Raw genomic sequence first — 26,929 nt, 5'->3', positions numbered from 1 at the left:
CTTATATCAAAACAATTCATTTGCTTGACAAAACAGCTGATACTGATGTTTTAAGATTTTCTGCATTTAAAAAAAAAAAAACCCTCCAGGATCACCTCGGACACCCCCGCCCGCTGGGATCGGGTACTCGGGACTTGTTGGGACCCGGTTAGTGTTGGTGCTGGAGAGGTGGCGGATCACGGTGACAGGGGATCGCGGCAAACCCCCCCGCCTTGTGCAACACATCTTCTATTCTGCGGTAAAGATGGCGGCGTCAGAGGGGGCGCGTAGCGGCCGGACAACGGCAAAACGGTTCTGAAAAGCTCCGGATTTGACCGAATCTCGCTCCTCAAGTACCGTTAATATAAACTCGGGTACCATCTGGATCGCCGGGGTAGAGACAATCGCTGTCACACGCCGGGGTTGCGGTTTTATTGTTAAAGGCAGGGTGGGTGGGTTTCACTGATATCGGCTAACGTTAGCTAACAGGCTAGCTAAGCGAGCTAATACGGGCTAGTAAACGTTAGCTCGGCGAAGAAGAGCGGGGAGGGGATTGAGGAAGACTATTCGGGCCAGGCCGCTCCAGCTTGGGGGAATGTGAACCAGAGGTGCGCAGGGGGTTTGCTCGCTTCGTCCCAAACGTCCTTACAACAAACTACCGGGATGGGACAGCAGGTAGGCCGCGTCGGTGAGAGCACATCGACCGGACTCCAGCCACCACAGCCCCACGCGTCCCAACCGCACCAAGGGAAGGGGAACCGGGGGAGCGGCGCCGGGAGGAGACCCCGAGAACCCGGCAGTAGCACCGGGACACCGCCAGGCAGGGCTGCTGCAGTCAACGTGCCCGACCCAGGGATCAATATATTCACTCTGCATTCAGGTAACAAGAGAAGCACGTTTATAGGAGAGGTGTGGGGGACCGGGAAGGACTCTTACTTTGATATTTTCTTCGCTGCTGATTAGCGTTTGCTAGCCTCCATGCTAGTTTGACAACGACGCGTTAGCGGAAATAGCCATGCCAACCAACCTCTCAATATCTCATCCATTTTACTGTGCGTGTTAATTTATCCATTGTCTGTGTTCATAGACATGAGCCCGTTTATTCATAAGATGGGTCACTAAATGTCTCAGATTTGACATGGATATAGCAGTGTGTGTGGGAGCATGTGTGTGTGTGTGTGCTGCATGTGACCTACTGTTCCCCAAAGGAGAGACAATGTTTTTGGAAAGGGGAAGAGTCTTCTGCAGGGTCATGCCTGGAGGTTATCTAGTTGTGTTTTCCTCTAAAGTCCCTCTGTGTGATACTTGGTTGGGTAAACAGTGATTCTTGCCTCCGGAGGTTGAGAAGCAATTCCACTCCATTAACTCACTACAGCAGCCACGACAGGCTCGCATTACAATAGCGAGTGGGTCTTCACATGCTCACTTACATCCTCTGTCTGATAATGTATACTGTTACAACACACTCAGCCAGCTGACTGCACACTTTTCATCCAGTGGGAAATGTATGTGAATTATTAAAGTCACCTTCTGTCATTATGTGATTGCACTCATGCAAACATCCACGTTTTAAAGCTACTCCTTTGTGATTATGTTTTAATATCCTTCTGTGTATCCTCGCACAATGCATGAGGTAACTCGTGTATTACATGAATAATGTAGTCGTGTGTGTATATATAAGAAGACACTTGCATAACAGAGGTGTGGCAGTACTTCCCATCATCCATGTTCCTGCCTCAGAGCAATATATGCATTGGTATTGTTATCTGTCCTGTTGGTCATGGAGAACAGTGTAGATCTACAGTATCTCTCCTATTACAGCCATGGAGAAATATCTCAGCAGTATCTCCTCCATGCCCTTGATGATCTGCCGCCTTCCCCCCTTCGGCAGGATCTCTTAGTGGCTGATCTGGGCTTATAAGTAATGGTGGTGGCAGGATGCCTACTTGGTTGGAACCTGGCGATACGATGCATACCATGATTCAGGGTTTACGATTCAATATATTGTGATCCTCTAATCAAGGCGATTTATATTGTGATTTTAGTCGAACGCGCTGCCATATGCAAAAAGTGTGCTTTTTTTTATGCAACCAGAACAGTTGTATTTGCATTTATCACATCCGACATCACAGCGACTTCATAGCCCAGCCCGAACACGAGGTGGGACGTTTGATGTCTACCTGTAGTGAGCTGCATAGATGTTAAACTACTTGCTTTAACGTTCATAGTTTCCGCTGATGTCTGTATCCCAATCGTCACACCGCTGCTGTGAGCACTGACACATTGAATCTGCAAGCTTTTGGGAATGGGACACATTGTGCAAGCCAGGAATTGAAATCTCAAAAGTAACCGTCCTGAGTTTGAGGTACACGGACGGACGGACGGACGGACAGAGCCACTAAGTGCAGCACCACTCAGTGTCGGCACAGCTCTGTTCTCTCCGATGTCGGGACAGGAGTGGCCTTTTTATAGCAGCCAGGATGCAGTCACACACACTCTGCAGAGAGACTGCTACTCTTCAAAGCACACAATAATAGAACAAAGATTCTTAAGCAAGGAAGCTTGGGACTGAGCGCTCTGTCGCCCACTGAATATCAAAGTGCCTTTTCTTTTCTAGTCGTCTATTAATGTGATAATATTGCAGCTTTGTCTGTGAATTCTGAACTTGTACTCTTAAGGAGGCTATTTTGGTTGTTAGGAAGTCAGTGTTCATACGGCTACACCAATATTTATTCATCATTTAGTTTGTAAAATGGCAAGAAATCCAAATAGTAACAAGTTACAAGCACAATTGATGTGTTGCAGTTACTAATTTAGTATGAAGCCACAAAACAAGGCTTTTTATATAAGGTATAGTAGTAACAAGCAGCTCCTTAGATTTATAGTCATCTGCAGCATTTTATGGGATAGAATCAACTAATTTATGTCAATTGTTGAATCTGTTCAGCAATAGTGTCAATGAATTAATTTCCAGATTTGATTCCTGTGAATTTGACAATGAGATCGCGTGACCGGTCTTGTTAAGAGGAAGTTAAGATAAGATAAACTTTATTGATCCCTTGTAGGGAAGTTGAAGTGCCACAGTGGCAAAAAGGAAGTACAAGAACAAATGCCTCGCTGTGAGTCATCCAGAGGCACGAAGTGTTGCTTTGACAGCACATTTAATTCCCTGTTTCTGTTTTAATATCTACTAGTGTTTGTGTTTTCATTGGAGGAATGGCTTCAGAGTCTTTCCCACTGGAAGCTCACCAGAGATCAACATGTTGAAGTGGTTTTATTAATCCGGCTTCATGCCACTTTATAACAGCCGAGCATACTTCAGAGGCTAAATGATGCCTTCTTGGGATGTAATTGAAAGGTGCCAGTCTATGAGGAATGCATTTTTGTCTGTTGAACTCATACCTGTGTGTCGCTGCCTGTCTCCCCAGTGGGTGTCATATGTGCACATGCTTCCACTAGAGTTTCTATCAGTATGCCTGTAAACCACGGAGTCATTTTAGGGGGGATAAACACGAGGCTGGAGGCAGTCGGTGTAAATTAGCCGTTAATAAGTCTGACCCAGTGGCCTCTGCCTTCCCTTTCCCTTCATGTCTCTCCTTAGTGAACATTTTCAACGTCTGTAGTTTCCAGCTTTGGGCCGTCTTTCTCTTTCTCCACTTAAGACCAGGCGAGTCAGCTCCTGTCCCCTGCTCAGGTGTGCTGCAGTTCCCCAAAGCTCATCACAAATGGAGCATCCCTGTCTCCCAACAAGACGATGTTCACGCCACTAGACGGGCAGGCCAGCTAGAAAACACTGCGCTAAACAAGGACGGACAGGGAGCAGACCTCGCTGCTGATTCAATACTATGAGTATTGGTTGAAGTGCAGAATTTGTGAATCAGTGGCTGCAACATATTGATGTTTCCGTCCCTTTAGCGTTGTCAGGAGTTCAGAGATCTCCTTCTCTCCCGGGGTTCATCTGATACACACACTGCAGAGGGGAGAGTCATCTGAACTGACCCACAGTGGGGGGGGTCTGCTCAGAAAATGCCCACATTAAGGTTGCACTACAGTGTATTGCTTTTTTTGTGTGTTTAGTCTTTATGTGAAACCTACATCTTGTAAGAAATGTGGATGTGCTGGAGTGATTGTTGTATTTACTGACGTTTCTCTTTTTATAAAGTCAACAAAGTGATAGGATGATCTATTTTTACTCCAAACGGATCATAGAAATTGGGGCAGATGAGCGGATTGGATCTTTTTTTTGTGTTGGCAACAGTACTGATAGTGAATGTAGAGCTGGCTGTACCTAAAGTGCAAGCACTGTTAAAGCTGCCCAGGGGAGAAGAGGGATGCCTGGACGTAAGCTGATTTGCATCATGGGTGAAATTAGATTAGCGACAAATCCACTTTCCTGTGGACTCAACGTGCTAAACCCCCCCAACGACCAGGATAAATCACACAGCGGCCACTTTAATATCTGGCGACAATCAAGTTTCAGACGCTTCAGCAGCGATGGGTGATTTTTAATAAGCTTTAAAAGATATATCCTGGAGTAAAGATGATTTGTTGAATTAAAAAAAATACTAGTTGCCATTAACCACTAGGAGGAGCCATGGCCACACCTCGTCTGGGGGGGAAACGAGTGTAAAACTGATAAATCTGCCAGATTTTTAACACAATAATAAAATGGTTTTATGTCTAAGGAGTGCATGTACAATTGTGCGCTTTGTAACGGTTGTTTGTGAAATAATTTATGTCTCTGTGCCTTCGTCCTCGTCCCACGCCTGACCTGTACTGCGACCGGCTGCCCCCCACCCTGAGTCTCTGCTGTTAGTCCCAACACCCGTGTCTCTGTTGAACTCTGGCCGGTCTGTGTAACAAGAGTTATACCATTAAACATTATGCTCATTATTATTATTTGACAGGAACAATACATGTCGGCGTTGTTAGTGTATAAAAGAACAACACATTAAACAGTCTAACACAGGCGTACAAACCAACAACCGCTACAGACGGCAATTTAAACAAAAGGAAGAACAATGACTGAAAATAATGTGCCATAACGCCATCCCTGTTTATTAATATGATGATTAATAGAGAATGAATAGAATCGTTAGTTACCGCCCTAATCTAATGAATCTAATTGAGAGATATTCAAGGAATTAAACAAATCATTACAGAAGATTTCCAGGAGCCGTGTGTTTCCTCTCAAGTCGCTCTGTTGTTGTGACTGCGTGCTTCTGTTCCCAAACTCCCAGTTGTAGCCTTGAGCCGTTGCATCTGCTACCAGTCAACCTTCTGTAGTTCGCAAACCACAGTCCTACTTTCTATCTGCTCCATGACCTCAGCTCTCTGCAGCTTATATCATTAGAGAGTGAGGATTCATCAGAACAGTGATTGATCCGCTGTGCAGATGGTGAGACAACCCCTCGAATCTGTCGGCTTAAAAACACTAAACGTTTTAAACTTGTGTGGATGTAGGCCACGTTTTTGGCTCCTAGTGAAATCACAGTTTTCTCTCTTAAGCTGTGGTGCAGGAGGGGGGGGGGCAGATATGGGGTAGGAAAGGGGGACAGTCCCAGTGCCAAGTCTGTTGAGCATTGATTCACTTCCAGGATCAGTCCTCAGTTGCTGGCAGTATCACTGCTGCTTATCTTCTGGGTTGCAGGCTGGAGTGTTGGCTAGAAATGCACTCTTGCACACACTTGTACACTGTAAACACACACACACACACACACACACACACACACACACACTCTCTGTCTCTGTGAGTGAAGTTGTAATGTGATGCAGCTCTTTCTGAGGATTATCTCAGCACATCCTTCTCCTTCAGTGTAATCGCCCACCAGCTGACCAGTAAATCAGAAATCCTTAATACAGGGCGCCGTGTGACACCGCTGTCCTCGCATGTCCCGTGTGTTGCTTGTGATTATTCTGAGGATAGACGGATAAAAGTTGTGGATTTTACGTCCCTTTTTGTGATTTTGCTGAATGAAGGATTACAGGGGACTTCTCCACCGCAAATAATGAATTGATTAGTCGAGTGATTTGGTTGATTAAGATTGTTTTAGTCATTTGTGTTTGCTTTTTTCATGCTGAATGACTTCCGGTAAACACAAGATTTAAACTGGTTTCTGATTCTTTGTGGAGAAACTCAGTTTTACAGATTTTGTTGAACTCCTCAAGGACGACGAGAAAATATATATTTTATTTCTGCAAAACATTCGGCAACAACTACTTACATGAATGAGGTCCGGGTTGTTTTTGTCAGACTTGAACTGATGGTTTTCACCAAGAAATGTTACAAACGATGTTTCTGAATAAAGCAGTTCATCCAGGTAGAAGTTCAGACGGTGTATAAAGAGGAAGAGGAACCACATGAGGGAGGAACGCATCACATTCAGTGGTCTTGTTTGGCAGCGAGATTCATCTCAGCTTTCTGAGTCACAGCCGTGGAAATCTTCCCTTTGGGCTCTCCGGTCAGTTCTTTTACTGAGTCATTGTAAAGCAGTTTAAACCTACACCCCCCCCAGCACAGATTAAACACACCGCACACAGATTAGCTGCTCAGACATGAAGATTAGTCCACGGGTGTTTCTGTAAACCCTCACCGACATGAAGGCAAGGAGGAGGAGGCGTCAAGGAGAGTCGTGTGCTGTGTTCTTTAAATCTTTGAAGAGATCTATTGTGATGAACACACCTCTGTACCTGTGAACGTGAACATAAACACACACACACACACACACACACACACACACACGTACAGCACATTGCCTCATGTAATGAACAAGAGCGGACAGATCTGCAGTGAGGACCTGTGCTCTGATCTACTGTAGTCATGTCGGTGTATGTTTGGCTGCTGCTGGTCGTGTTCTCGTGGTGCGGCTTCCAAATAGAAGGAAGGTTGTGAGTTCAATACCAGGTGCTGCCACCTTTATGCCCCTGAGCAAGGCACTTAACCCGAGTTGCTCTCCAAGACTAACGTGATTAAAACTCTGAACAGCGTCGCGTTAAAAGTCTGTACTCTGAGAACTTAAGATGCAGACGTCAGATGACTAAAATCCAACACCCAAAACATCTTTAAAAAATAATTAATAATTAGCATGTCAAGCTTTATATTTCCCTCTATATGTGACGCAGACCAGTCTCCTTTTGACGAGGAGTATTTCAAGTCTCAATCCTACGCCACCCAGCGTCTCTGCTGTCATATAAAGGAGCACTTAGCTTTGTTGCGATCACACCTACAGGGAAGCACTTAGAGCCCATTATTAACCCATAACGGGCCCTGAGAGGGGCAGGCCGAGCTGTGGGTTAGGGCTCCATCCTTCTCCATTCCAGGATGATCCTCTGGCCCTCAGGCCCAGACGGGTGTTTGTCCACTCCCTAATTGATGTATCCCCATGTAGACAGCCGACATGGTGGCCGTACAGATAGAGCTGAATAAAGAACATTCACGGGCGTTCCCTGCAGCGGCCTGTTCGTACGGGTATAATGACTTACTCACAGACGTGTGTGTGAAAGGCGGAGGTCTGATTTCAAGGAGAAGAATTCTGAATCTGCCGGTGTGGACGTGTGTGAACGTATACATGTGGTTATTGAAGGTAACTGATTGATATCAGCCTGAAACGCAGTCAAAGGGTTGTTTGTTTTTACACAATTCATTTCTAGTCCTTATAAACAAGCCAGTACACACACACACACACACACACACACACACACACACACACACACACACACACACACACACACACACACACTTGTGAGGAGGCTATTGTCCTTTGTCCAGTCCTCATGAACAACAACTGACTCTCTCCAGCGATGGACTGCCTCCACATTCACGCTCCAGGCTGTAACGTTCAGCTAATCTCTTTTTCTGTATTGATTAATCCGGACTGATAAATCCATTGAACTTAACGATGCACAAATCTGAACACAAAGTCATCTTTCTACTACAAATGTCAACAAACATTGTATTTCCCATGACTAGGGTTGTATCCTGTACTTAATAGCGTTGATACTTTGCTTTTCTTGGTTTGTACGGTATAGGATTATGTTTTATTACCCATTAGTGATTTCATTCCCTGAGTAATCGATTAGTGTTTGGTCTGGAAAACACCAGGTGACGTCTTTAAATGTCTTGTTTTGTCAACCAACTGTCCAAAACTCAAATATAACCGTTTCACAAAGATATAAAACAGAGAAGCAGAAGTTTTGAGAACCTGGAATCATCATCGATTGTTTATCTATCTTGTTTACTGTATTTATTTTTCTCTACATAAAGAGTACCACGTTTCTCCCGTTTACTTTCTCGATTCATGTAAAAAACCTTGAAAGTTTAGAAAATGCTTAAATTGAACTGTTATAATTGCAAAGTTTGGAATATGCTTGAATACGAATGTAATTTAAAAATGCTTTATTTTCTAAATAATCAGCTGTTTCATTACACACACATGTAAACAAACGATCTACACATGGATGTGTGGGCGCAAAAGGAATTCTGTAAACTAACATTTCCACAGTTGTGTATATGTTCCCTACACATGTGATGATGAAGGCTTCAAGAGTCTGGACAGTTTTGGTTTAGGCACCTTGAAGGTGCTTGAATATTACACCTACAAATTGTCCAAACCTTGATTAATAAACCCGACGAGGCTTCATCTCCATTGGCGATATTGCAAATGCTGTGTCCATTCTTTTTGTGTTTATTAGAGTTGTTGCAACATGATCAGTGAGGCACAATGTGATCACCAGGGAACATCAGAAGACCTTGTAAACCAGTCTCTCTGGCTCCTGACAATCCTCTTTTTCTGTCGTAGATATCTATGACTCGGATCTGCTCCGGCCTGTCCTATAGGCTTATGTAACGTCTTGTGTCTCATCCGTGGCATTGTCTCAGGTTTTTGGTTTGAGTTTCCTGCAGGCAGGCAGCGGTCTATCTCCGCACCACCATCACTATGTGCTCTGCGGAGTTATTTCTGGATGTCATGCTGCTATGTTTTGTTCTCCAGCTGCTAAAAATACACCCTTACCTCGCTGCTCATGGGCTTCAGATACGATCTGTATTGTGTTTGATTGGGGTGTGTAAGTGTTCTTATTGTGTTGTTTTAATACTTTGGCACAAGGTGGTGGAGCTGTTGAAGTGAAAGCTTTATAGACACATGAAGGCACAGACTCTCACACAAACAGCTGCAGGGGAAGCAGCAGGGTTGTGGGGGACAGCCAAGGAGATAGCCTCACACATTGTGTGTGTGTGCGTGTGCGTGCATGTGCGTGCTTTAGGACCAGGGTCACCTCTGTCCCAGCTGTCTTAAGCGGTGCAGGCTTGTCGTGCCTCTCAGACTTGCAAATACCCTCTCTACTCCGCTCAACACAAAGCCGTCGTTTCTTCAGAACGCACATGTGCTACACTTCACAGCACACACACACACACACACCGGGCACACGACATACCCCACGCAGACCAACTGCCCTCTCAATCAAAAGATCCAGCACATGAGGTTTGAGAGCTCGGCCAAGTGGAACAGCATCTTGCTTTCTTTCTCTTTTGTCTGGCAATAAGAAGGTTTAGATTTAAGAAGTATGATAATGAAACTGGATCATGCTGTTAAACTTAACTTGATGCAAGTAGGTTATTTGATAACGTGGCGTACTTGACTAATCAGTGATTTCATTTTTGAGTCTTTGTGTTTGTCGGGGCTGACTGGAAGAGAGATTACTCAATTTGAGACCTTTTGACAAACAGCATAATATCACTATTTCATTATAAACATTCCTGAGAGGAGTGATGTGATATGTAAGATGAGCAGCTCTGACAGTTGGCCCAGCAGTTGCAGTCATGCACACACACACACACACTCACGCTCACACTCACGCACAAGAAAAGTGTGGGTCAATAGGACCCCCCTCCCCCTTCTCCCCTAGGGGAACAAGACCGGCCATCTGCTGCTGGCCACAGCGCTGGTCCTGGCCTCACACACTCCCACACACACACACGCATGTCACATTCAACTCTACTTTCCTCCATACCATGCACCCTGCCCTACCCCCCCCCCCCAACCTCTGTACATACATGCACCCCCCCCCCCCCCCCCTTTACCACACGCTCTTTCTTGCTCCCACTCTCTGCCACGTTTTGCCAGCCCTTACAGTGCGTTAAACCACAGAGAACATCAGTCATGGATGTCTGTGCTCTCCAGCTGGACCTTGGAAATCTTGACTCCCCTTGGCCACATGAAAGCTAGTAGGGAGTTCCCAGCAGGAGGCTGCAAGTCACTACTGTAACTTCAGAAGTTTAGGTGGTTAAGTCAAGGACAGTGTGGGGAAATACTTTGTCTGGGGGGTCTCCGTCTCTCTGCTTGGCGTACAGCATGTGTGCTCCCGCGCTGAAGGAGATGGCTTTAGAGAAGTAGCTCGTGCTCCAGGAGAATGTACACTTGTGCTTCTCAGTCGACATAGACACAGTCCAGCTTTACAAACAACTGTTTGGAGTCAGCGCAGAGGATTTGAGAAAACGCACACAGTGTTTCTTTGGATTCTGGGACTGGTAGTTGACCAGAAGATGTACTGGGAGCTGTGGCTGAGCCAGGTCACGGCCAGTGCCGCGCTGCAGTGCATGCTGGTCCAGAACAAAGGTGGGCAACATTAGATGATATGGAGATGAATTGTTTGGCAAAGGAGAAAGATATTGAGATAATGTAACTCTCTAATCTGCATGCATGTGCCTGCCACATGGTGCAGAGACTCACAATGGGAAACACTTCATTTCTAGATGAATTTCTGCCGACTTTGCAAGATTAGAGAAATGAGACGCATCTTTCAGTTGGATGGTTGGTCAAAGTGTTTACTAACTAAGCGGGTCTCAGTATGTAACATGGGGTTTTAATCTCCGAAGCTTCGCTCTGAACGTCTGCATCTTTCTCTCTAATTTACTCCAAGGTTTGGCGTCCAACATTTATCAAGTTTGGTTTCTCAATTATCAAATTAAAACTGGAATTTGAAAGAAATGTAGATTTCTGAGCTGCGTGTGATTGTTCCCACAGTAGCTGACCTGACGGTCCAGTTTTCACAGGCAGCTTTTGTTGCATCTCTTAGATAAGTTGGCTGTTCTCTCCCTTATCTTGTCGTATTATCTAAAATGTCGTTCTGTTTTAAACGCTGCGTTGCAGACAGAAAGAAACCGTTATGAATCATTTAGTGTCCTTGTGTTGCCTGAATGCTTTCAACATCTGCTGTCACGACAGGCTCCCTGCCTGTCGTGACAGCAGATGTTGAAAGCTGGAAGATGACCTTTAGCTGTCCTGCTGCCTTATGTCGTCTCTTTATGTTCTCCAAATCATAGCCATGTGATTTATCTCAGACGTCAACCATTTAGTTGCATTTTGACTGATCTAAAAACCAGCGTACGGGAGACGACCTCGCCGTCGTAAAGGAATAATGACCAAACCTCGTTGTATTGTATAGTTGTACGTCGTATAGCTGCTATTTAAAAGTAATGCAGCCAGGTCCCCTGTGTGTGCTCTTGAGTAGGTGATGATGTGAAAATGATTTGAGATATTATCGGTATCCCTGTTGTTGTTTTTAAATATATCTTTGCTCGCATTGACAACATCTAAAACAATACTCAGTATAATGCAGTCTTGTACAATTAAACCATTTTAGATGTAGGGTTTATTGCAAGGCTGTTGTTTTTGGATTACCATCCACCGTCTCGTCTACCGCTTATCCGCCGGGGGTCGGGTCGCGAGGTTTTGGATTAAATGTAAACACAAATCTGCCGCTTTGTTTTCAGTGATAGCGTTGCGAGACTACACACGCTGCTTCCTGTCTGCAGACGCGATGGATTAGGCTTCTGCTCGGGACATTGTTTATGTTTAAAGTTATTCCCAAAAAGAAATCGAGGTTAATCACCGTGTAAATGTGTCGCTTTCACCTCATTTGTCAGACGAGAAATCACACGCTGTGGGATACAGTTTCTGCTTCAAAGTTATTTGTACTGCAGTACTTCCCCTTTATTTCACCACCCGTCCTCTCCCACTGGCTCAGCAGCTGCCCAGACACGCAGTGACTTTGGCAGCAGCTGCTGAGTGTAGTACGTGTAAGCTACGCATGTGCTAGTTCGTGGTGTTCCTGTGGGTGTGTGTGTGTGTGTGTGTGTGTTATGTAGCTATGGTAATCAATCAAGGCATCTTGTGCAGAGATGATCTTCCCCAATGCTCCTCCCTCTTGCTCTCCGTATATACACGCATACTAAAACACTCCCACCTCAGATCTTACCTGGCTCGGGCGAGACGCGGCAGGCTTCTGTGTGTGGCCCGTGATAACAGTTCTCTTCAGAGCGTGGATTGGATAAAGTAATGCTTTTAAGGTGCCTGCAGGCAAGCAGCAGTTTTGAGGAAGAGTGGGTGGCTCTGAACGGCCGTCATCTCAAAACAGGTCTCAGGCAACAGAATCGGCCTGGACAGACAGGTAGACCATCTGCACAATTGACGTTTAGGATTATAATTCAATGATTCGGTTTGAGGACTTCAGTGTTGCCTCGGCGACCCTGATAATCGACAACTCTTTGCCTCAAGACTTTTGACGTTTTGGATTAGGACAGCTTTATGTGCTGAGGGTGACCGCGCAGGAAACGCACAATAACTCTTTCCAGGCCTTTTCATTCTTACTTATAATTTATTCTTCCTATGTAGCTTGGCACGCTAAATTCCGTTGTACATGTACAATGACGATAAAGGTATTCATACACACAAAACAACTTATTCTACTGGAACATGTTTCTGTCTGCGATTGAGGCTCTGATGTTTGTCCACCTGGCGTTGCATTCTCAGTCACCTTTGTCTAACGGTTTATCCTCTCTGCCTCTTCCCCCTGCTCCTTCTCTTCCTCCAGAAGCTCTCCACAGGCCGTTTGGCCTGGACTCTGCAGCGCTGACGGAGGCAGTGCGCTGGAGCTCCAAGGAGAACCTACTGGGGGCGGCCGAGAGCGACCCCAACCTCTTCGTTGCACTTTATGACTTTGTCGCCAGCGGAGACAACACGCTCAGCATCACTAAAGGTAAACAACGAATGGCTTAGTACTGTTGTTTTAAGGAAAAACTACTGATCTGATGTGACTGAAACAAAAGGGTTAGCGTGGGGCGAGGAAGAACCCACACACAAATTATCTTTCACTTTTGTTCACTTTGCGAGATATGGCATTTGTGCTGCATTGATGTTGTCGGAAAATGAGTTCCCGACTGAGAAAAGTCACGTGAACAACAACTCAGAAAGTTTTGCTTCATGACTTAGAGTTGTCGTCAGAAACACGGCAGAGGAAAGTAAATGTTGTTCAAATCACGAGTCGAAAAAGACTTCCTAACTTGGGAAATGGGACTGAAATGAATCTGAAGGAGCACCTGAACGCACCATTATGATCCACATAACCAGTTGTTTGTTTACTATATGCCTCACGGAGGTTTCGTACATTATGTCCTGATGCCAAACTTGAAGGACTCGTCCTCCAGTTCTCTCTTTCCATGCATCATCTCTGAAGGATGTGGCTGAGCTGGATGTTACGCATGTAGAGGTTTCTCCATGTTCTGGTATGTTGACATTTGTTGCGACAGAACAGAGGGATTGCTTTACATGTAGGAACATCCTGGAGGCAGGGCTTGTGATTGGCAGGTCAGAGACTCTGAAAGGATGTTCGATGAGTAAAAGTGTAGTTATGCTAGAGGAACGTCAACCGAGCTCACCGTCCCTGTAACTGCACCCTGTCGTGACATCAGCTGGTATCTGACCTCAGCCTATCGCTTTATTCGTCACCCGCCCACACAGCCTTCACACTCACTTTACTTCTTTCACAGCCAAACTAGAGCTGCAACCATTGGTCGACAAATCCATCAGAATAGCCAAATATGTTTGATAATCGTTAAAGTAAATTTGAAGGCGTAATGTTAATGATTTCCTGCTTTATATCACATTAAACTTATCTTTTAGGTTTTTGACTGAGAAAACAAGACATTTAAAGACATTTGGACTCTGAGAAGATGTAAATAGCATTAATGCGTACACTATGTCTAAATCTCTTTCTTACACATCTCTTCATGACTTCAAACTCTTCAGTCCAAACGTCCTCTCCCCTGAGTAATGAGCTTAAAATATCCTCATGTTATCCAGAGACAGCCAGGCTTGTGTCTCCAACCGATCTGAAGCATTAAACGTGGCAGAGTGTTAATTATCCATGATTTTAAGACTTCCACGGCAGCTGCCTGGTACGGAAACGATGTTCAGACCCTGACTCATGGAGTGAATCTGAGTTTTCTGCCCACATGCGAGCACATGTGCGCTCCCAGGCTCCTCTGCACTTTCCCCATCTATCCGGCGCTCTGCTCCGTCACGTGGAAAACACCCCAGCGTGCCTCCAACGCTGCGTTAATATAATACGTTCAACTGTAATAATAACAGGTGAATGAGCGCAGCGGGAAGGGGCTGATCAGAGAGGGACCGCGTCTGGAGCTAATCGTTGTCTCCTCTCTGTGCCAGGTCCAACCAGGCCCGGCTTCGGGCACACATGGCTCCCAGTGTGAGGCAGTCAGTGTTTCCACTCCCACAGAACTTACAGACACAGAGGAGACTGGTGTACTGCTGCGCTGGTTGTGGATACGCATCTCTGGTTAATGTAGTTCTGTGAAGCGTAGAGTGTTAGTGGGACATGTCGTCAGACTGACGAGACTTGCTGTAGGTGCATGTCTGTTATTTCTCACAGTTTGAGGCATTATTAGAGTCACGATGACCTAAAGTCTCCTTCAGCTGTTTACTAAACAATCAAAGATGAAGTAGTTGCTGCTGTGATGACTGTCCAGAGTTGTGTGAGGATTATAAACTGCAGTGTTTAGGCGAAGGCATCTTGAATTCCTGCATCAAATGTCCTTGTCTCACGGGTATCTGAAGCAACACGCTATACCCTCTGAGCCCCTTGTGTTGTTTTAACACCCTCTTAAAGGAAACATACCATGTAGTCATCAGAGGCAAACTATTCCAAGGGGTTAAAGGACGACGTCTTACCTGGAATTCATGAAAACTACTTGTGTTTTTCTTGCACGTCTCCATAGCAAACAAACACTCAAAAAACAGAAAAGTCTTGATGAATTTAAGTTAACGAGAGCCACGTTTAACCGCAGGAAAGCTGCATGAAAACATCTGTTTACACACTCTCACTTAACTCGTGCAGTATGCACCAGGTCTGGTTTATCCAGTCGTGTGCTCACGACTTCACAAACACATTCTCTCTCAAGTCTTACTCTTGAAAACGCTCCCGACGAGCCGCGTGCCTGAGCAGGAGGGAGACTGTTCACTTTAAATAGTGAAGAGTCTTGTGTTTGTGACGTAGTGATAAAGGAGACTTTGATTATTCTGTGAGAGTTTGTAAACGGATGTTTTTATTAAACGCGGCCCCCATTCATCAAGACCTTCCTCAGTTTCTTTTTTATTCTTCGTGTAAGAAAAACTACGTTTCCTTTAAGAATTGATGGAAACAAAGAGCGAGTACTTTAAATAGAAATGGTCCTTCTGTGAAATATTAACTGAACTTAGGGTCAGAGTGGTGGGAGGGGTTCAGACGGATGTGGACAGGAAGAAAGATGCAGATGTGGGTCGACTTCCTAGCTGAGCTTCTGCTTTCTGCCAGACCATCACACACTCCCAGTCACTACCTTCCTCCTTTTCTTTCTCCGAGCATCAGACTTGCAGGACTGATCATTGCCCCCCCCCTCCCCCTCCCCCTCCCTCTCCTTCAGTCTCTATCAGCCTCTCTGCTCTCACATGTCTCCTGCACTGACGTCAGAGACAGACGCAGATAGAGACAACGGGCCAAGTCACTACATGTCTGCGTTTGCCGAGCTCTCTGACAGATATGCAGCTCACCCAACCCTATCATTGTTGCACAGCTTTTGATGTAGCGTCAATGAGAGGCAGGTCGTATGCATGACTCCTCTCGTGTGTGTGGTGTGTGGGTGTGTGTGGGTGTGTGGTGTGTTTGATGACCAACGCTCTGACCTGATGAGAGCCTTTCCTCAAGTACTGATTAGTCTCTTTGTAAAGTGCAGTACACATGGCTAAGATACTATATAGATCTTTCTAACCTCTGATTATATCACCATGACATCCAGTCTTACAAGTAGCCGCTCCTCTGTGCAGGTGAGAAGCTGCGCGTGCTGGGCTACAACCAGAATGGAGAGTGGAGTGAGGTGCGCTCTAAGAACGGCCAGGGTTGGGTGCCCTCCAACTACATAACGCCAGTCAACAGTCTGGAGAAGCACAGCTGGTACCATGGGCCCGTGTCGCGCAGCGCCGCAGAGTACCTGCTCTCGTCCCTCATCAACGGCAGTTTCCTGGTCCGGGAAAGCGAGAGCAGCCCCGGACAGCTGTCCATTTCTCTCCGCTATGAGGGGAGAGTCTACCACTACCGGATCAACACGTCCTCTGATGGAAAGGTAGAGAATAGTTCTGGTGGACGATGGAAGTCATGAAAAACCTGGAAAGCTTTGGCATTTCAGAAATTGTTATTTGCTAGAAAGATACTTAAATTGCATTTTTTGGGAACCAAATATGTTTAGTATGCGTCTTATTTTTCCGTTGAGTCCCACAGGAAGCGACAGGAAGACGGTACAAATACAATAAATACACTTATTTATCCTTAAGCATAAATATTAGTTATGTTGTCTAATGCCAGTTGTCTGGAATGAGATTAAAGAAAAAACAACCTCACTTTATAATTTATACAAAACCTTCACAGAACGTTTGGTCATGAACATTTGGCCTAAATACATGGAAATCCATCGACCACAATTTGTAGGAACCCTGTAAAGATTATAGGGTTTAGTTGTGTGGAGCTGTTTTACTCTAGTGACTTTTTTTTAATAGTGAACTCTCTGACCCTCTCCTCATCCTTTCCTCTTTTCCTTTTCCTTCTCCCCCGACTCCCCCTCCCTCCCCCCCCCCCCCCCCCTTCAGGTATATGTGACGTCTGAGAGCCGCTTTGCCACCCTGGCCGAGCTGGTCCACCACCACTCCACTGTAGCCGACGGCCTGGTCACCACCCTGCACTACCCAGCGCCCAAATGTAACAAGCCCACGGTGTACGGTGTGTCACCGATCCACGACAAGTGGGAGATGGAGCGCACAGACATCACCATGAAGCACAAGCTGGGAGGAGGCCAGTATGGAGAGGTGTACGTGGGAGTGTGGAAAAAGTACAACCTCACGGTGGCCGTCAAGACTCTGAAGGTAGGACGTCCCTCTTATGTTGATTTCAATTTCACTGAACTTTATTGCAGAAGGCTGAATCGTAAAAGTGGTTATAGATCGCCACCTGCAGGCAGACTTTGGTAATACACGTCTGTCCAACACTGACAACATTTCTCTTTTTGCATTTCTTCCCATAATGACAGGAGGACACCATGGAAGTTGAAGAGTTTCTGAAAGAAGCAGCAGTTATGAAGGAGGTTAAACACCCAAACCTCGTTCAGCTCCTCGGTCAGTATTCATCAACACTTACTGAGTGAACGAGTTCCTGAGTCTCAACTCACTCTGACCTTAAATATCAGAGATCATCAGAGATCAGAGATTTTCCTTAAATAGTGCTTGTGTGTAGGTTTTTATAAACGCACGAGCCCTTCGTGGTTGTTCTCATCCGTACTGAACTGCTGCCTCTCCCACAGGCGTGTGCACGTTGGAGCCTCCCTTCTACATCGTGACCGAGTACATGCCGCACGGCAACCTGCTCGACTACTTGAGAGATTGTGACAAGGAGGAGGTGAACGCTGTGGTGCTGCTGTACATGGCCACACAGATCTCCTCTGCCATGGAATACCTGGAGAAGAAGAACTTCATACACAGGTGAGGGGATACTGCAGCGCAGGACGCAATAATTACATTTCAGGATCTTATTCTTTAAGAAACAGATCTTTTATTATTATTCCTCTAACTCCAGGCGTCTGTATGTATTTATATGCGTTCTTGTACATTTGTAATCTCATTTCTCTCTCTTCTTCCTCCTCTTCCTCTCACTGTCCCTCTCTCAGGGATCTTGCGGCGAGGAACTGTCTGGTCGGGGAGAATCATGTCGTGAAGGTGGCAGACTTCGGGCTGAGCAGGCTGATGACTGGTGACACCTACACTGCCCACGCAGGAGCCAAGTTCCCCATCAAGTGGACCGCACCAGAGAGCCTCGCATACAACACCTTCTCCATCAAGTCTGACGTCTGGGGTGAGCAGCACATGAGCGGATCCTACTGAGTGTTCTTTGTTTGCTCATTTCCAATGTGCTAATGTTTGTTCCTTTTTTAAATATGTCTTCCTCGCAGCATTCGGGGTGCTGCTGTGGGAAATTGCCACCTATGGCATGTCTCCGTATCCTGGCATCGATCTGTCTCAGGTCTATGACCTCCTGGAGAAAGGTTACCGCATGGAGCAGCCCGAGGGATGCCCACCTAAAGTCTATGAACTCATGAGAGCATGTGAGTAGTAGCTTTTACTTATTCACCAAGTGGGAAGACATGAATGGAGGTTGAGAGCTTATAAAGAGATGAACTACATCCCTTTCCGTAGCGCCTTAAAACACGCCAGCTTGTAATCAGAGAGGGAAAGACGAACAAACTATAGTCTTAATATTTCAGTATCTGTGAAAGAGCAGATTACTTTATTTAAAGTAATATATAGTTGTCAGATGCAGTACTTTGTTGTAGTAACATACGTGTTGTCTGTCTCTCCCAGGCTGGCAGTGGAGCCCATTGGACCGGCCTTCATTTGCAGAGATCCACCAAGCCTTTGAAACAATGTTCCACGACTCCAGCATCTCTGAAGGTAACGTGAAGCTCATCCTCCGCTGCCAGCTCAGCTGTCATGTCGCTGCTTTCATGAAGCACTGAATAAGCTGAACAGGCCAACTCTCTCTCAGAAGGCTGACTTTTACTGATCTCAGCAGAACTGCCAGGTTCAGTTGAGCTTCTCTGAGAGACGGCTAGAAAGTCTTACAAGGAACTTTATTAATAATCCCTGTTGAGAAATACTGTCATAGGAGCAGCGACGTGTCTACAGTACGTGTAGTAAAGCTCAGGGAATCAAATCACCTGAGTGGACGCGCTCACGTTCCTGTGTGACGCACATTGAAGTGAATATCGACAGGGATTTGGACAATTATTCTAATTTATTAATGTACAAAACATAAGATGAATATGCTCGTAGACACCAGACTCCATTGACAGAAACGGTCATTTTACCTCCCTGATCATCGTAAAATGTTAAATCTGGTATAAGAGAAGTGAAATGATCAAATATAATATATATACCACATATTGCAAGAGTTTAACGTCTCATTATATGTTGTCATGTAACTTATTGTTGCCATTGATTATTATCTAATTTCTCAATCTTTGTTCTACATTGCAGAGGTGGCGGAGGAGCTCTGCAAGACGGCGTCCTCAGGTCACTGCGGACCGCTGCACCCCTTCAGTCACGACATGCCCCTGTTGCCTTCCAAATCTCGCACACTCCACAAGCACACAGAAAACAAGGAGAACATTGAGGGTGGACTCGACGGGCGATCAGACCACGGCACGCACGGTCACTCAGGTACAGCCAGACATGCCTACCTTACTACCAACCAGTCCGATGCACCACACTATGATTCTGCAGGTTTGCCAAAGAACAGCGATACACAGAGTCACCTGCAGCGCCGCCAAGCCCGCCGCCTCAAAAGAAGGGCCGTCATTTTCCTCCCCGACTGACCGCTGGTGCCGCCATCTGTCTGGCAGCCGGTCGATCAGGCAGATCTGCAAACACGACCTGACATCAATCCCCGAACACGGGCCTAGAATTACAACCGCTCCAGCGCTCGGGAGTATTTGATTAAGTTCGATGAAGTTCAAGGTTCTAGTTCTGTGCTCGTGCACATGTCATCTGACACGCATTAAAAAATGTTGAAGATAAAAGTCAAATAAAACCATAAAATATAAACACAGTCAGAATAAAGATTTATAGTCTTGAGAAAAGAGGATCCTGCCAACTGCTCTTCAGCAGTTTCCCTCTGGACCTTTAGTCTCGACTATTACAATAAATACTGTAAGTAGTACATGTGTGCAGTGTGGGGATCTGAAGTGAAACTGTCCAACACATCTGCATCGGAGATATCTGGATTTGTGAATTTCTCCTTTATAAAATAATTACACAAAAACTAAAAGAGTCGTTGGACAGCATTGTAGAAGTATCTGCAGTGTGTCTGTTATCTGTGGTCCTGCTCGTGTTCTGTCTTGTCCTATTTGTTGCATTATATCCCGATCAACACGTGGTATTAAATCCTGTATTCATATTTTCTAACCACATTATTAAATTTCCATAATATTGTCTGTTTGTCTTGTCTCGTTTAAGTTATTGCTTATTTATTTGTTTTATATTGAAAATAAAGTGTTTGTGTCATTTGTGTGTTTACCTGTGAAGAAGACAGTCCCTGTGTGTGTGTGTCTCTGTCTGTGTCTCTGTCTGTGTCTGTGTGCGTGTGTGTCTCTGTCTGTGTCTGTGTGTGTGTGTGTGTGTGTGTCTGTCTATCTGTGTCTGTCTGTGTCTATGTCTGTCTGTGTGTGTGTCTCTGTCTGTGTCTGTGTGTGTGTCTGTCTGTCTGTGTCTGTGTCTATGTCTGTCTGTGTGTGTGTGTCTCTGTCTGTGTCTCTGTCTGCGTCCCCGTCTTTGTCTGTCTGTGTCTGTGTCTCTGTGTGTGTGTGTGTGTGTGTGTGTGTGTGTGTATACCTGTCTGTGTCTCTGTCTGTCTGTGTGTGTGTGTCTCTATCAGTGTCTGTGTCTCTGTCTGTGTCTGTGTCCCCGTCTTTGTCTGTGTGTGTGTGTGTGTGTGTGTGTGTGTGTGTATATATACCTGTCTGTGTCTCTGTGTGTGTGTGTGTGTGTGTGTATATACCTGTCTGTGTCTCTGTGTCTCTGTCTGTGTGTCTGTCTGTCTGTGTGTGTATACCTGTCTGTCTGTGTCTCTGTGTCTGTCTGTCTGTCTGTGTGTGTGTGTGTATATACCTGTCTGTGTCTCTGTCTGTGTGTGTGTGTGTCCCCGTCTGTGTCTTTGCCTTTTTTCTTCACCTTCTTTTCTCGTCTTCGTCCATAAACATAATTATTCATTAATAAATTGAACAGTAGCTTTAATGAAATCATAAATCCAATAAATGAGTTCTGAGAATATTCATCCACAAAGTCATGAAGCACAAACCCGAACACATCAAGTGTACGTGTGATATCAATGAACCCACAGTGTGTACTTGATGTCTGATGTGTTGTATTAATATTTCTTGTTTGTCTGCGTTTATATTTACATGCGAACGCTATCAATGAAGAGAGAAGCATGCCAAGTAAGAAACTGCTGCTGCTCTGATTCCCTTCACTTGTGTTTCTCTCATCCTTAAGTTCTAATTAAAGAAAACCGTGCACCTTGTTTTGTTTATACGTCAGCAGAACTGTGAACATGTACGTTTGGTACTTCCTGTTTGTTATCAAGTGTATTCATCATCCAACGTTTTCACAAGTGCAGCTCATAAATCATTAAATTAGTGTTTGCACGTGCATGACTGGCATGCTCTGAAAACTTTCCATCCCTTTTCCTGAAATGCTTTTTCCTTCCCCGAGTCCCCGAGGAGGAAAGAAGAGCTTTTAGAGAGAGAGGGAGAGAAGGAGAATAGTCGTCTTATTGCATCAGGCAGCTGTTGTGATGAGTGACGTTAATGTACAGGCGAGCACAGAGAGAAGACAGAGTGGTAATATTCATAACCTGTTTGCAAGGCATTAAGTAACCGTTTAACAAGGATTGATGTGTCCATGCTGAGCCCAGCGTTGCTGCATTATTTTAATCCAGCCCTCTCTTCTCTTTGCAGGCTGGGCTTCTACTTTGTTAGGAGGGGACGGCCGATCGGGCAGCTCCCCGGCTCTGCCCAGAAAACAGCTGTCACGAGATAAATCTCCCGCCAGCCTTTTAGAGGATGCGCAGGATATGGGCACGTTTACACGAGACCGCAAGACTGGCTTCTTTAGCTCCTTCATAAAGAAGAAATCTTCTTCTTCCTCCTCCTCCTCACCATCCTCTCAGCTGCAGCAGAACCTCCCGACGCCCCCCAAGAGGAGCAGCTCTTTCCGGGAGATGGAAACGCAGCCTCACAAGAAATACGAGCCTACTGCTGATTTCAGCGCTCCACCTCCCCTGCCCCAGTCGGACAGTCTCGCCGGCTTCTCCGCCTCTCCCTCGCACTCCCATGGAGAACCCACCCAGGCTCAGTCGCGCTGCTGTGGGGCTGCTTTTGGACAGAAACCCTCTAGTGGGGGGCTTGCTTCGCAGGTGACGAGCGGCAGCGGTTGGAGTGGGTTGGCCGGTTTTTTTACCCCGAGACTCATCAAAAAGACGCTCGGGCTACGGACAGCAAAGACGACCTCGTCAGAGGAGGGTGGAAGTTTAGCTGGAGGGTCTAAACCCTTCCCGAGGTCCAATTCTACCTCCTCAATGTCAGCTGGGCTGCCAGACCTGGAGCGCATGGCTCTGACTTTACCCAGGAACCGCAGTGCTAAACCCCCTCTGGAGAGGACTTCCTCCACCACCTCCCAGCCAGAGAACGGGGCTGCACGGCCCTCAGAAACTCTGCTGAGGAGGATGGATGAGGGGACAGCACAGATCAGGGAAAGGCCCAAAGCCAAGCTATTACCCCGGGGCGCTGCTGTAGGCGTGAGGGTGCCAGGGGTTGGGGGGGAGGTGGGGGAATCGGACAGTCTGTCTCGGGTCAGGGAGGAGAGTGGGGGAGGACTGGACCAGCAGCAGAGTTGGTCGTCTCCCTCTAAGACTTCGAGTGCTTCATCAGCTGCAGCAGGTGCACCAACTCACAACCACAAGGTTCCGGTCCTGATCTCCCCCACGCTGAAGCACAGCCCGGCTGACGTGCACCTGGTCGGGCTAGACTCTCAGGGGAACCGCTTCAAACTGCTGTCTGAGCACCAAGCAGACCGGGACAGGCCACGACTTGTAAAACCCAAGTGTGCTCCTCCTCCTCCTCCCACCCTGCGCAGCCTGCAGCACTCCTACAGCGGCGACGGGGAGGAGCAGGTAGGAGGAGCACCTGTGGAAGTAAACGGGGACGCATTGAAAGGTCACCGGTCCGGGCGAATGTCAGGAGCGACGACGGGCCGACCATCAGTGCCACCACCGCAAGTGCCTCCTGCATCTTCCTCCTCCTTCTCCTCGTCTTGCTCTGCCACCACCAACACGACTCCCACCAAAATGGCCAACGGAGCCGCCACCACTGCCTCCTCCTCACACGCGCCATCATCTGCCGGTTCCAAAGTAGCACTGCGGCGGACCAGGCAGCAGGCGGAGAGGGTTCCCCTGGAGCGAGTTAGTCGCGATGCCCTGCTGGAGTGCGCCGAGTGCCTGAGCAGCGCCCTCCACGCCAGCTCCGACAGCCCCTCCAGCAGCCAGGTGCTGGACGCTGGCCTCCAGCTGCTAGACTACTGCTCAGGTTATGTGGACTGCATCCCTCAGATGAGGAACAAATTTGCCTTCCGAGAAGCAGTGGGGAAGCTGGAGCTCAGCCTGCAGGAACTGAGGGCCTCGTCCTCAGGAGGAGGAGGGCTGGGCGGTGTGGGGCCCAACACTGTACTGGACAACCTGCACAGCTGTATTAAAGAGATTAGTGACGTTGTACAGAGGTAGCCACTGTGACAACACCAACCGTCGCCCCTAACTACCCGACAGACTGCTTATATTCCCTTTTTTATGTTTCTGGTTCTTTTGACAGCTTTTTTTGGGGGACAAAATGAGATGAATCTCGAAAGTACCTCAAAGAGAAATCACTACAAAATCTATTATTTTTACTGTTTACAAACAACCATTTCATAAAATGCCAGTGTGGACACTTTTTGCTCTGACCTGTACATATACAGAAATCTTTATACCAAACTAAAAATGGTTTAAGTCGCACCATGAGAAGGTTTAGCCCCCACGGGATGAATGTCGAGTGTCAGCTGTGTGTCTCCAGAGGAGGTGAAGTCTGAGCTCACGCTGCTTACCTGTCCGTCACATACTGACACTGAGCTCAAACAGTGTTTCACAAACGAACAGAGCTGCAACTATTAGTTGACAGAAAAAATAATCTCAAACTATTTTGATAATGAATTAATCATTAAACTAATTTTTCATGCAAAATGTCAGAAAATGCTGTTTTCAGCCTCTCGAATGTGGAGATTTGCTGCTTTTCTCAGTTTTATATCATATAAATGTGAATATCTTTGGGTTTAAAGACAAAACCTTGAACTTTGAGGACATTTCTCACTATTTTCTGACATTTTATAAACCAAACACTCGAGTAATTCTAGAAGATAATTGTTAGTTGCAGCTCTCCAGACGAGTGAATCAGCAGTTTGGTTCACTGAGTTTCGCAGTAAAGTATTTTGCTCAGCGTCTGGTGAGCCGAGTGATCAGAAGCCATTTTTAAAGCCATTGTACTCTAAAGGATTGGAAAGTAAATCAACCGGACTCGAGGTGTCGTGGTCTCCATTCGACCCTTTATTCTGTGTGCAGATTCTTATTTTCATTTCATTTAGTCGACGAACAAATGTGATACATTTATAAATCTGCCCAAAACTGCTTCGTTGGTTGGATTAAAGCCGTGTTTTTGAGAATAACATTTCGACACACACATTCCCACGTGTCCACACGAGGCGACTGAAGGGATCAAGCGTGTAAATAAGATCAAAAGTATTACCAAATACAGGCTTATCGAATCAAAAGAGAAGATTTATATGAATCTATTTTGTTTATTTCCCACAGTAATAAAACATAAAGAATGAACGTGGGGGGGGGGGTCTTATCATATGCACAGCATTCGTCTTCGCTTCAGTGACTCATGTTCACACCTTAACACAGTGCCACATAAATGCGGGACATCCCCGAAAGCATTTCAATATTTATGTCCAGTTATTCTTGCACACTGCATTTCTTCCTTGTATGATGGAGCGTAAAAGAGTAGAGGGAGGGGGGGGGGGTGGGGGGGAGCACAGGGTAGCGCATGAGCAGATTTGGGACAGTATTTCTATAAGTGTCCTTCTGAGTATGGACAGTGCTGGATTCCCTGAAGCCTTGTCGTGTCCTCAGTGCCTCAAATTCTTCCATGTATGAACACTGCGAGAGGCAGAGACCTACTTTTACACTAATCACGCAGTACTGAGCTCTCAGCGAACAAAACTGCAGTATGTCTTCAGCACATGAGCGATTTGTACATTATTTGGTTCAAAGAAAACAATGCTTTTTAGAATGTCTATGTAATGAACTTGAATTTTAAATTATTCCTCTTTTGTTTTTTTCTTTAATTAAAAGCACAGACCTATTTTGAGAGAAAAAGTTATGTAAATATTTGATTTATTTCATATCCAGGAAACAAAAAGATTTATGTGTGGTTACAGCATAAAGAGCAATGTGTTTGACTGAAGAGATGTAATGCAACACATCTGAATATCTGCTTTATGAATGTATTATTCTACCGCTCTGAACCCGGTCGAATCTGCATGACTCTTTAATCTCTTAAGGTGCCATTTTTTTTGTTTTTGTTATTTATTATATTTTCTTTATTGGCCCATATTTCTAATTTTGGTCACATTAAATAATTAAGTCCAGAAGCAGTTGCTCTGTTTTTTGAGCACAAACAAAAACTGTGTACAAGCGCAGACACGACTTTCTTTGCTACGGCTCACATCTTGATGTACACTGGATAAGGCCTCGGACACATTGGTTCAGTGACACTTGTTGCATACTCCAAAAACTAATCTGTAAAACACTGCAGGTCCATAACACTTTCAAAAAAATGCCTGTTAATGACACTTGATGGATTGCCGAGTAAACGTTTCTTTGTCAACTTGTGTTGTGGTGCGTTTCATATCATTTCATGTCGTTGTGTGTCAGTATTTTAATGTCCGATTTCTTGCCAAACAGGATCCTTTGAGATGAACTGATTTCTATTCACTGTGAGTTTCCAAAACACATGGACCGAAAAAATGCCGCCATCTTTTTTCTTTCATGATTCTTGGTGCCTTTTTTTTGTGAGCAAAATGATTTATGTACACTGCGAGAATTCACATGTTTAAAGTCCATCGTTAAAGCGTTCATGTCTTCCCGCTGCCATGAGATTGTGATGCACACATCGCTGCAGCACGCAGTTCTGTCACGTGGAGGTTGAATGTCAGATGCAAACTTGAAACGGAAAGATGCACTTTGTCCATGAAGATTATGTATTAGTGGCCATTAGCACTGTTAGTGCAGCCACATGTGGTTGTTTCCTCTCTAACTAAGGACGCATGAGTCGCTCTGCTGTCTCATAATCTGACCACAAAAAGAAGAAAGTTTCTGCTGACTCGTGATCTCTGGAGCAGGTTTCTCAAGAACAAATGTGTACCCGCCCAGAAATAAAGAAATAAAACGTGTAGATATTCAATCAATGATTACAGAGTCGAGTGACCACAATAATACAAAACAATACCAACAACAACAAATGAAAAGGAGGGAAGAGAGGGGGGGGTAAATTAATTAATTTGGTTCCAATGTTTTTTCCTCAAATCTGATTCTCAGTCTTCTTCATCGTCTTTATTTATGTTGCATCTGCTCTGTTTTATCCTCCTGTCTGGAGAACGTGTGCACACACCTTTATACCAAAGGCCACTTCTTCAGTTGTACGAGTGCGACGTACACCATCACACACAGTCATGGAAGATGTGAATCTAAACAGGGATTAAAAAAACAAGAACAATGGCAGAGATGTTAACATTAACTTTTTTATTGTACAAAATATATATTTTGTGTTTTTTTTTGTTTTGTTTTTTTATTTAAAGCTCACGTTATATTACTGTGAAGTTTTGCTTATCAGTGTTAAGCCTATTGTAAATAATAAAGATATTGATGAATACTG

The 26,929-nt window shown here is 45.5% G+C and overlaps 1 protein-coding gene across 3 annotated transcripts; it reads left to right on the top strand.

Moving 5' to 3' along the window:
• Window positions 1–100: 100 nt before the first annotated feature.
• abl2 (c-abl oncogene 2, non-receptor tyrosine kinase) lies at window positions 101–26,929 on the top strand. 3 transcript variants are annotated; one of them, XM_029429287.1, is made up of 12 exons: window positions 101–859; window positions 12,853–13,014; window positions 16,137–16,432; window positions 16,953–17,225; window positions 17,390–17,474; window positions 17,660–17,837; window positions 18,023–18,207; window positions 18,305–18,457; window positions 18,714–18,803; window positions 19,389–19,571; window positions 21,332–21,346; window positions 21,866–26,929. In XM_029429287.1, exons 1-12 carry the CDS (start codon window positions 643–645, stop codon window positions 23,683–23,685), a joined length of 3,657 nt encoding a protein of 1,218 aa, XP_029285147.1. In that variant the 5' UTR covers window positions 101–642; the 3' UTR covers window positions 23,686–26,929. The 3 variants fall into 3 exon arrangements, with proteins under 3 accessions (XP_029285147.1, XP_029285146.1, XP_029285148.1); XM_029429286.1 differs by having other exon boundaries at window positions 12,850–13,014; XM_029429288.1 differs by lacking the exon at window positions 21,332–21,346 and having other exon boundaries at window positions 12,850–13,014.

Source organism: Cottoperca gobio, chromosome 4 (assembly GCF_900634415.1).
Source record: "Cottoperca gobio chromosome 4, fCotGob3.1, whole genome shotgun sequence".
Lineage (NCBI taxonomy): Eukaryota > Metazoa > Chordata > Actinopteri > Perciformes > Bovichtidae > Cottoperca > Cottoperca gobio.
This window is presented reverse-complemented; position numbering and strand designations above follow the sequence as displayed.